This window comes from Seriola aureovittata, chromosome 5 (genome assembly GCF_021018895.1).
Source record: "Seriola aureovittata isolate HTS-2021-v1 ecotype China chromosome 5, ASM2101889v1, whole genome shotgun sequence".
Classification (NCBI taxonomy): domain Eukaryota; kingdom Metazoa; phylum Chordata; class Actinopteri; order Carangiformes; family Carangidae; genus Seriola; species Seriola aureovittata.
Genome location: NC_079368.1, coordinates 7,193,009 through 7,203,972, shown reverse-complemented (window position 1 = coordinate 7,203,972; position 10,964 = coordinate 7,193,009). Strand labels below are relative to the sequence as shown.

Genomic DNA, 10,964 nt, shown 5'->3' with positions numbered 1-10,964 from the left:
AGACACGCATCCTTGCAGAACTTATTTGGTGGAAAACACTCCAGACTTTGCCTCATTAAAGCCTGAATTGCAAATATTACCTTTCCATCTGTGCAGGCTACAGGCAACAACATTTATCTGCACTTACTGGCATCACTTTCTTCAAATACACTAGTTCACTTAGTCTGGAAATCCCAGACCAGAGTCAGGTGTTGGATCTTAGAGAAGAACAGGCTTAGAGTGGCCTTGAGCTAAATACTGCTGTGTCATTGCAAGTGCTAGTGACCTGATGAGACGTATTACATTTAATAGACTTTAACAAGGAGAGGAGAAAGACAAATGAAATCCATGCGGAAGTAACAGCAGTAGAATTTTGCTGGTTGAAAAAAAACAAAACTTATTTTCTTCAGTGTGATTTAATAAATACACTCTACAATAACATTTCATATTCAACACACACACACACACACATAATTGACAGTATCATTTACAGTAACTGCATATGGAGACTGTATTCATAGAATGAAGTCTCCGCCACATAACCGGTGAACGACCTGGCGAGTGAGATTGCATGGAGGGAAAAGCTTTTACACGGGTGTTACCTTTCTCCATGGAAGGTAACGAGGACCTGCAAGCTGCAGTGACACAATTAGTGGTTTACATGGCTAAAGTCTTGACCTTTAACTGTCACCTGAGGTGCTCTGATGAAGAGCAACAGATGTCTAAATATAACTGAATGAAACAATCCAGTATGCAGGGTTCTCCATTTCATTGTCTCAACCATAATGTTATAAAACTGCTCTAAATAAAAGCAGTCCATATCTTAGCCTGTAACACCTGCCTCAGTCACAGGATAGTGAAGCTACAGTGCCACCACATGGTCCTGGTTGAATGACAAACATGCCCTGGCTTGCTCTGACTGCCTGGGAGAAAGGTCTGTTTGTGACCCACTGACAGATCTCTGAGCAAATGCTGTGATCATATGTAAAATAATGAGGCTTTTTATACAGACGAGAGGCAGAACTTCAGACTGACAGCTGATTGAAAGCATTTGAATTTTAAAGTCGTACTCTCCATAAAGTGAAAATAAAAGTAACCCTGATGTGTGTTGCGGTGACAGCCGCTGCTGTCAGTCACTGATTGATGCATGTAACACGACAAGAGAAGTTCATTATAAAAACATTCCCAGTAAAACAACAGGGACTTGCCAATAATGATAATGGCACAATAAATATGACACTAAAAAACTTGTTTCCAAAAAAAACACCGGTGAGATTTTAACATGAAGATGTGTCAACTATTGTCTTCTGGGATAAAAAAAAAAATATGAAGGTCTGAAGACTCTGAGTTACACAGCAGCATTAAATGCACTAAAAGAGAAACTTCAGCTGCATTCAAAATCTTGGCCTTAACTCTAAGCCAATATTTTGCTTCCACGTTTACACACACATGCATACGGCACAACACGCATGAAACACCTGCTAACAGCTGGGACGGCGGAGCAGTGATACAACAGTTAAGTATATTTTTACAGCCATTTAGTAGTAGGATAATGATTATCGAGATAATAGGATGTAATGGTGTGTTTTATTGCTGCACCCGGCTCAGATCACTACAGCTGTGGTTTCTATTAAAGGGTTTAAGTGGTGACCCTGTTTCCACTTGACATGTGAATATTTGTTTCATTATCTGCTTTTGTCTACACAGATAAACTGACGGCTCTGGGAAATAACTGCACACGGGCTGCATTGATATTGGTACGTCAGACCCAATGCATTGTGTTGTGATTGATTTTATGCCTAATACTGACACGATGTACAATGACTATGGTCTCCCCCAGTGGAATGATGTAGTGGTGTTTATCTGAGCTCTTTGACAATGACAGCCAACATGTTATTTCACCTGTGGCTGACTTTGCTCTGCTCTTTCTCTTCCTTGTCGTACACATGTTGTGACCTGACAGCATCCACAGCAGTGCTGACCTCAGGACTGCAGACATAGATTTGACTATTACATGAAACACTTTGAATTAGCGCTCCTTGGGAGCAGTAACTCATGACATGATGAGAATCGTATTACTGCTGGTACAACCTCATGCTGGCTAAATGCATCCTCTCTTACTTTGAAAAGCAGAGATCAATGATTCAGGTTAAGAGGAAAACAGCTAAGAAACGGAGGTGGAGTCGTTTTCGAATATTCAAACTTGAATATATAATACAGTATATAATTTAAAACGAGTAATACATTCATAATGACTGAATATGGATACTGATATCCCTGAAAATGAAACAATTTTTTGTTAGACACCTTGTTATTTGAAAGTGTGATATCACTGAAAAGCATTACTGAACAATTTGCTATCATACAACAACATTTGCAGAGATTATAGTGTAATGAGACTTGAGACCGCTAGGATCAGCTGAATCATTTCCTCCAAAGTGCTTGGATAACATCACTGTAAAGTGATTTAAAAGTCTTTGTCATTCGAAAATGTGTTTGCTCAAAGAGGAATGATAGGAGTGATAGCTGATTTAGAAACCGAGCAGCAAACGTCAAAGGACTACACCGATCTGGAGTTCAGACTGAATGACTCAACCCCCCCGGTCATGATCATGTGTAAGTCGTGGTGGGGTGGTATATGAAACTGTATAGTGGGGTAGTAAAGTAGTTTGTAGTAACTTCAGAAAGATTCATAGAGTTTGTGGAAAATGCTTACACCTCTTCCACACAAACTGAAATTTCGCCCTTGAGCAAGGCACCGACTATAAATTTCTCCAGTGGAGCTGTCAGTGGTCGGTAGGAGGAAAATGTAGATTTCTGAATGTATTGTGACTGTACACATGTGGTGGGGCTGTGCTGAAAATGAACATGGTCAAAACAACCTTTCCGGAGAAATCAAGTTTAAGAAAAATATGGCTATCTTGATGTCTGTTGGCTTTGCCCAACTGCACCTCACACATGTGGGAGGAGTCTCTGCTCGGTGAGCTGGAGCATACTGCGCTGGTGTTGGTGTTTAGTCCAGGGGAACCTCTGACACACTGGGCAACATGGAGGCTGTGGCCCGCTTAGATTCCTTCATCTTGTCCAGGCCGAAGAGGAGGTCCAGCTGGGTGACTGGGCGCAACCGCTCCTCATCCACAGGTCTAGAGCAAGAGAGCAGAGGTCAGGAACTGAGGCAAACAAAAACAATAACTGTTATACTGTTATTGCTGTAGTATGTATGAAATCAACATACTGTACTTAACTATTTTAACCTAACAGGAAATTATGCATCAGCTGCTGGACATCAAACAAACTGGCTTCAGGATGTTAATGAAAATTCATCCTCAGAAACAGACAGCAGAGGTGTTTCACCTCCACCCAGAGTTAGTCTACATTTTTTTCCAGTTGTGTGCAGCTCCTTTATTTTCTGCATTGCATTGTGGGAGAATAGTGTCAATTAACAGCTCACTCATAAATCAAGGGTTTTAAAGTATGGACTGTTTTGAGTATACTTACAGTACAGTCACTTTTCATATTTCCAGTATGAACACACTCAACACCAGCTTAGAATTAGTATGCAGTACGGATTTGAGATGCACCAAATGTCCTCTGGAAATCCCCCAATAATCTCTCTTTGAATATGCTTAGTTACCTTCAAATATGTATGACTCACTACATATTTCATATCACCTTTTTCATATCACCTATTCAGTTTTTTAAATCGCAGTAAGTTTTACTGAGCTTATTTTGCACAGCTCTGTGCTGACATTATATTGCTTTATATTTCTTCCTGACAAGATGAAAAAGTCACAATTCTGTTCAATCAATCCTGCAACATGTATTTTTTTTCTGTTTATTTGAATATTTATTTATTTCCCTCTGTTTGAGAAATACGGAAAGGCTGCATGTCTGTAGAGAGCCTTTAGCATTTGCTTCTGCATCCTATAGTTCACTTGAAACCACATGCTGACACCTGGCATCATAAATGCAGAGAGCTCAGCCACGAGTGTACTGTTTAGATTATTGAAAACTAAAAGTTTTAAATATTTCTTCTTTTAGCAACATTGTCTTGCTCCAAGAGTGGGTTTCAGTAGTTGCTTAGCAACAGCTGAAGCATGGGTTACACAGATCAGATATTTATTTTGTATTTAAAACCAACCAGATCCACCTCTAGTATTGTTCATTTTGATGACACACAGTAGTTTGTGATCGGTATTCCAGTAGCTGTGCATGTGAGAGTTTAACCTGATCTATGAATCTATGAGTGTGCTGTTTCAAAAGCTTGAAAGCTTTGCAAAGAAAAGTAAAAGAATGCTTAATTTCAGGGAATATTATGGTTTAAGAGTACCAGTATGTACATCATTTCATGTCATATTGATGGCAACTTTCAAAAACCAGCACTGGTCTAACCACACAATGTTGAGGGTAAGTACTTGTAGTTCAACAAAGACGTCAATGGACACAAAGGCTATGAAATCTTGTGGGTGTTTGAACATGAGTCATACTTTTCCTCCTCCTCCTGGCAGTCCTGGAGCTGCTGAGCGATCTGCCTCATCTGCTCCTTGCGGACGTAGTCCCGGACTCGGTACATGGCGGCATCGCGGCAAAGCTCTCGCAGGTCACTGCCAGAGTAGCCATCTGTCTTCTCAGCAATCTCCTTCAGATTAATAGCATTGCTCAACTGAACAGAAAAGCAGGACAGCAATATGAGACATTTATTTACCATTAATCCGTTTGCTGTCACTAGTCTTTGGCTGTTTTTGTTACTGCCATTCAAGTGCCAACTGTTCGTGGGTAATCAGATTTACTTTAGTTTGACCTGACAGTGAAAATGTAAGTGTGAAATGTTCTCTGAGAATGACAAGAGTGCTGTGAATGGAGTAACCTGTTCCCCAGCTGACTAGGATGAAAAGGAATCATATCTTACGTTTTCTCCTGCTAATATCAACCGCAGGATGTCCTGTCTTTGTCTTATGCTCTGCAAAGACAGAGGGACAGTGGTTCTTATTGGGAAAAAGACAGGTTAATGTGCAGTTTATGAATCAAAAAACAATGGACCTATCAATACACAAGTAATCACACGTTTAAAGACTTTCTAATCATCAGACACTGTATAAATGCAGTTTAAACTGCCCGAACATGTTCCACATAAACAATGTGTGAATACATTTGCTGCAAAAAGTCATCATTACATTGTCAAAGTCAATACATTAGAGTTTAGAGACACCTCAGTGTTTAATTCTCATTTACGGTTTTCCCCTGTTAAGCATTAACAGCTCACAAACACTTACTGTGCATCTGACGTGATAAGGGACTCACTGTTTATTGTACCGGTTCAAAGATGCTATTTGTGGTTTGGCAAGCAGCCATGAGACAATCTGAGACATACAGTGTGTGTGTTTAAGCTACTCTCTTTTGCTTGATGTCTATTTGAAAGCACTCAGAAAAACACACAATTTCTATCACTGAATATAGAGGAGTTGTGCTGCAGTGGGGCCCACAGTTAATTATCTGCAAATAGAAGTATATTCTAGCGTTTTCATTTCAATTTACAATTTACAATGGATAAAATTGCAGTGTATATTTGAAAAATGTAAAAGTACGTAAATTGAAAATACAGATAAGATATAGTGTTAATTTTGTGTACAGAGGTGAGAACTGTGCTGGTGTCTTACTGGGAGGCCAACATGGAAAGTGGCAGGCATTCTGCGCAGAATGGCTGGATCCACATCCTGTGGCCTGTTTGTAGCTCCCATCACCATCACCTACAATTCAAAGAGTCACAATGTGAAATGCTGACCGATATTATGTCCTGCATGCAAGATGGGATAGGTGCTTCTTTTCATCTACTTTTCCCACTTACCCAGCACCTACCAGTATGACTCAGTCTAGTGGGTACATTGCAAAATTGGAAAGAGTACTGGCTGTGTCACCTGGGTGGTTGAGGACGTGTCCATGCCATCCCACAGACTCATGAACTGGGCCTTCATCATGGCTGTGGCCTCGTGGTCTAGGCTGGAGCGATTCCTTAGAAATGACTCTAACACACAAGAGACAAGAAGCAAAGAACAGAGGGAGAGATGTGAGGCAAAAATACTGCATGAGGAGGGGCTTCCCCAGAGCCAAATGGTAAGGGCCTATACCACATGGGTGTACATGCCCTTGGCAGTGAGTTCAATGTGTGTCTGTTACTCTCTTTCCCATGTTTCCCATCTCCACGTCTCTACTTTCACTATCTAATAAAACGCACAGGTGCATGCTGGTGTTCTGCAAACAACAGGAAGTTAGTTATTATAGTTTGGCCAGGAGATTTGGTGCATTCACAAACACAGGCAGCAGTTGAATCTGCAGCAGCGGCTGTGAAACACAGCTCATGGAGCCATTGAAGGCACCTTAGCGCCTGATTACCACAGTTTGTGTCAAAAATCATCCTCCATCTAGGAACACATTCAAATGTAAACACACACACAAACACACACACACACACACACACACACACACACACACACACACAAGACACAAATATTTTTGATTAACTTTAGCTGCTATCGATTTACATCATAAATAAAAGTCCATAAAGCCACTTAGAAATTAAGTTAAGTTTTCTTTAGCATCAGAACAATCCAGTGATAGTTGTCTGTAGATCCATGGTACACTGCAAACAGCTATTGTTAGCTACCTGCTAACAGTTACATTCTTTTAAAAATGTCAATTTATCAAACTATAAACAAGATTATGTCTGTGGTGGGTGCTCACTGTGTCCAAATCAATCCCCGACCCTGGCATGATACCGAGGACATTAAGAATGAACTTCACAAATTCGGGGATGGCAGTCTGTAAAATGTGCTAGGATACCTCACTAAGCTGGTAACCTATCGAAGAAATGTTTTGTTCTCATTTTAAGTGCTGCTTTAGACTCAGTTCAACAAGCATGAAATTGTGAAGGAAACCCTGAAAACTGTCAAAACATCAAAATTATTTAAGTATCAGATTTTTAAAATCATCTCTACTTGAAAGAGTCAAGATGAAGATAAATCACACCTGACAGTGTAATAAAAGTGTGATAAATAAAAGTTACATTTTCCATGAAATCACTCTTGACAGGCACCCAGTTAAGATGAACTCACCAATCTCATCAATGAAGACGATACAGGGCTGGATTTTCACAGCCAATGAGAAGACTGCAGCAGTCAGCTTCTGTGATTCGCCGTACCACATGTCTGTCAGAGTGGAGGCCTGAAGGTTGATAAACTTGCACCCTGAGGCTTTGGCTGTTGCCTTAGCGATCATGGTCTTCCCACATCCTGGAGGACCAAATAATAAAACACCTGCAAGGACAAAAAATAAATTAGGAATCATCGTCTTTCAACATTGTGTTAAATTTTTGATCAAACTTCTTCTAAAATCCCTGCATGTGTCAAGAGTGCACAATACTTGTATATCTGTAAAATATTCCCCATTTAAGCAAAACTGTAAAAATGACTCAAAAATCTCAACTCTGTGGATCTTTTTTCCCTAACTTGGTGTTCTTTAGCTCATATACAAACAAAGAGTTTGGCCAATCTGTTCCTAGAGGCCTATCTTTTTATAAGTTACAAGATATAAACAAAGCTTGAAGTCAAGGGATGGAACTGGATTCCCAAAGCAGCTAATTGTGGATGTTGACTCATCCTGAAGCTCTGTATAGAGCTTTGTGCCAAAGAGCATAAACTCTCTACAGAAAGTAAAGTATTCCTCTAAGAAATCATCTGCTGTCACGCTGCCATGTGCATAAATCTTGTCAGATGCTATTTGGCACAAAGATGGAAGCGTGATGTAGTGAATGGCTTTCTAAAAATAATGATGAAGACAACGGCAAACTGAGAAGAATTATAACAAGCTCTGATATCTGTAGTTTTTTATGCACTTCAACTGAAATGATTAGTAACTATGATAGAAAGTGCAGTCAGAAATTGTAGGAATGACTCTGTTCTGTTTGTTTTAGTTTAACATACTAATGCACTGGATTTAGAAATAAATATTGACCATGAGGTTAAAAAGCTGACTCTCTTGAGGGTCTTAACATTCATACTTAGTGAACAGTGTAGCTGTTGTGTTTTTACACAAAGAAGTTGGACAAAGATCACGCAAGGCAACCCAGTCTTTACTGGCAAAGTCATTCTCCTGATCTCAACCCAACTTTCATTAAAAACCAGACTGAAAGCACAGAATTCCTAAAATAAACAAGCTGGCCACAGTACAAGCCTGGCAGCTCACCGGTTAAGAAACCTGATGCTGATGGTACTTGTAGATCATCTATGGCAGACCACTTATGTTATTCATTTACTGTGAGAACGGGACACACAGCACAAGATTTTCCCTTCTTCCTGCTCTTTTTCAATCATTACACGTGTACTATTCTGTGACAAATCACATCTTATATTTTGTGTGGAACATTGTTTTTCTGGGTGTACGCTGGAGGGAAACAATAAAGAAATCAAATAAAATGAAACTGACAGTTCCTTAAAATTGAGCGAGCATGTGTAAAAAGATTAACAATTCCTACAAAGTGAACCTAATGTGGACAAAAACATACTTAAACTAAAGGATGACAGTCAGCACTTTATCATTATTTCATTTGAAATATGTGTTGGAGAACAAAGCCAGCACAAAAAAACGTGCCAATGTCGTTACACTTTCTACAAGCAATGGTGGTTAAATAATGCCAGATATATGCATAGTTTCCAATCCATTAGTACATTACTCACAATTACTATACGAAGTTTTTATTATTTTTTCCCATAATTTTAAAAAACTGATGAAATCTGACCATTTCAGTTCTTTATGAATGACATGTTGTGATACCTTTGGGAGGCTGAAAGAGTTTGGATCCAGCTAAAAGGTGTCTTTTCTGAAAGGGAAGGATGACAGTGTCTTGCAGCTCATTGATAACCTCGTCCAGGCCTGCTATATCTCTCCAGGACACCTGCAGGAGGGTAGAGGACTGTGTCTGACTTCTTGTCTGGGAAAGTGCACTCACAAAAAAAGGGCAAAATTGTCTACAGTTGATTGATAATCTCTGTCATGGAGTGAGGATTACAACTCTTACCTTCATTGTTTGTGGATCGACTAGGTGAGATGCAATGTTCATCTCATACTCTGTTAGTTTGACCCCCTCCACACCAATCCTCTTCATCAGCTGTTCTGCCTGGAGAGTTAAACCACACAACTCAGCTGAAGAAAGGGATAACAGACAGTGCAACATGCTGCTCCAGTCATTCCTTTAATTTCTTAACAACAAACAGCAGCACCACCACCCCCCCCCCCCCCCCCCCCTTGAGCTCATAGTATTTAACAACTTCTTCATGCTTATATTATGTGCAACAGTTCTACATACCCTTTTCTTAGCTTGGTTTTTCTGTTTGTAGGTAGGATCCATAGCTTCTATAACCCATTTGATACTGTAGTATGTGGCTGCACCAAAGATGGTCAACCTCACCAACATGCCCACCACTTCATTCCTGGACAACGGCCGCATCAGGGCCTCTCTGGGAAGATCTTTGAACAGCATCTCTGCTGGTTTATGTCAGACCATTGGCTGGATAAAGAGGAGGGAAGCAGAGGATTGAAACAGGAAGAAAATAATAGTTGAGTTGTAGAAAAGTAGGGTTAACATGCAGCTAAGTAGAATGAGAGATGGCTATTAAATTTGCAATTCAGATCTGTCTAGTGCACATATATATGTGCATACATATACTCCACTATGTGGTGTGAACTATAATCCCACATTGATTTATTTGATAAATGACATAATTTAATTTACATTCCATATATATATATATATTTGATTTCACCACGTACTGCCCTTGCTGACCTCCAGAATACGCAATAAATGCCAGTGAGTAGAGTGCACCAATTCAAAACGTATAAATAACATAACATAACATAGTGCTTGTTTGATGAGACGTACGCCGAAGTGAAGAGTGGATTTTGTTGATGAGCAACAGATCGCTAAAAATGTTTTTGAGATATAAACCTTAGATTATGTCCACTACAATTTATTTATTTAAAGGGTGTGAATGAAAATCAGTTTAGGCGTAAAACACGAGATCTCCCACCCAAAGCTAACCCGTCAGTCACTTCTTTACGATATTTTCCACCAGCACTACTTAGGTAAGTTATTTAGACAGGAAACGGGGTCGCTATTTCACGATAACAGATACGTCAGTGGTTTAATGCGAAGGAAGAAATCCTATTAATTCACTGGTTAGCATCTCCAGCATGCTAAAGCTAAAACAGATTCAACTAGCAAGCACCAGCAAACTGTCATTTTGTCCTGTCTAGGGCGAACTAAACATATTACCTCTGCTTTGTATCCTGGCACACATAAAAGTGACGTCCCTCGAGACAAAATACTCCTACTTACTAATTAAAACGCAAACCAAGAGCTTTGCTTTCGTTATCGAAAATGCAAAACAGTAGTAATGGTGCACTACGTTTTGTTACTCGGGTAGGAACAAACACCGTGGTTCCGGAAGTTGCTTTATTCCACCTTGTCGCTGAGCAGACACGTTTCATACAGTCAGCCACTGGATGGCAGAGGTTGCACACAGATAAAACACGTATCAGCACCATGGACAGCATCTACATGACTACACAAGGTAGAGCAGACAGTACAGGAAGGAAAGAATGGTTAAAAAAAATAGGGAACATATGTTGGATTTGACATTTATTAATGGATTCAATGCTTCCGTGGTATTCTGAGGGAAAGTGGGTAGTGGACATGGAGGTTTGTTGAAAATATCACATATCCAAGGTGAACAGGAATAAGTAAATCTCATTCTAACTGTCTGAACTGAAGGGCTGGATTTTGGAGGAATGAGCACTGATTTTTACAACAAAAGAAGAGTATGTGTGCGCTGCTTGTTATATGGAGGTGTAATCTAAACCATTAATATTTTTCATAAAATACTTACTTAAAATTTATATGTATTTGAAATGCAGTAAGAGCTATTTTAAATCCA

At 39.7% G+C, this 10,964-nt stretch overlaps 1 protein-coding gene across 1 annotated transcript; it reads right to left on the bottom strand.

Annotated features, from left to right (window-relative positions):
• Positions 1-376: 376 nt before the first annotated feature.
• atad1a (ATPase family AAA domain containing 1a) lies at positions 377-10,444 on the bottom strand. Its single transcript, XM_056377342.1, has 10 exons — positions 10,304-10,444; positions 9,338-9,538; positions 9,050-9,148; positions 8,806-8,926; positions 7,089-7,289; positions 5,895-6,001; positions 5,637-5,726; positions 4,889-4,939; positions 4,467-4,642; positions 377-3,122 (listed from the first exon to the last, which is right to left on the bottom strand). Exons 2-10 carry the CDS (start codon positions 9,509-9,511, stop codon positions 2,993-2,995), a joined length of 1,149 nt encoding a protein of 382 aa, XP_056233317.1. The 5' UTR covers positions 9,512-9,538; positions 10,304-10,444; the 3' UTR covers positions 377-2,992.
• Between the last annotated feature and the right edge of the window lie 520 nt (positions 10,445-10,964).

Excerpts from the sequence above, each read along its gene's own strand:
- atad1a (XM_056377342.1), bottom strand. The coding sequence starts at position 9,511 with ATGCTGTTCAAAGATCTTCCCAGAGAGGCCCTGATGCGGCCGTTGTCC. Across the intron at positions 6,002-7,088 it reads CGTCTTCATTGATGAGATTG|AGTCATTTCTAAGGAATCGC; the intron begins GTGAGTTCATCT and ends CTTGTGTGTTAG. Across the intron at positions 3,123-4,466 it reads TGCCAGGAGGAGGAGGAAAA|ACCTGTGGATGAGGAGCGGT; the intron begins GTATGACTCATG and ends CTCTTGCTCTAG.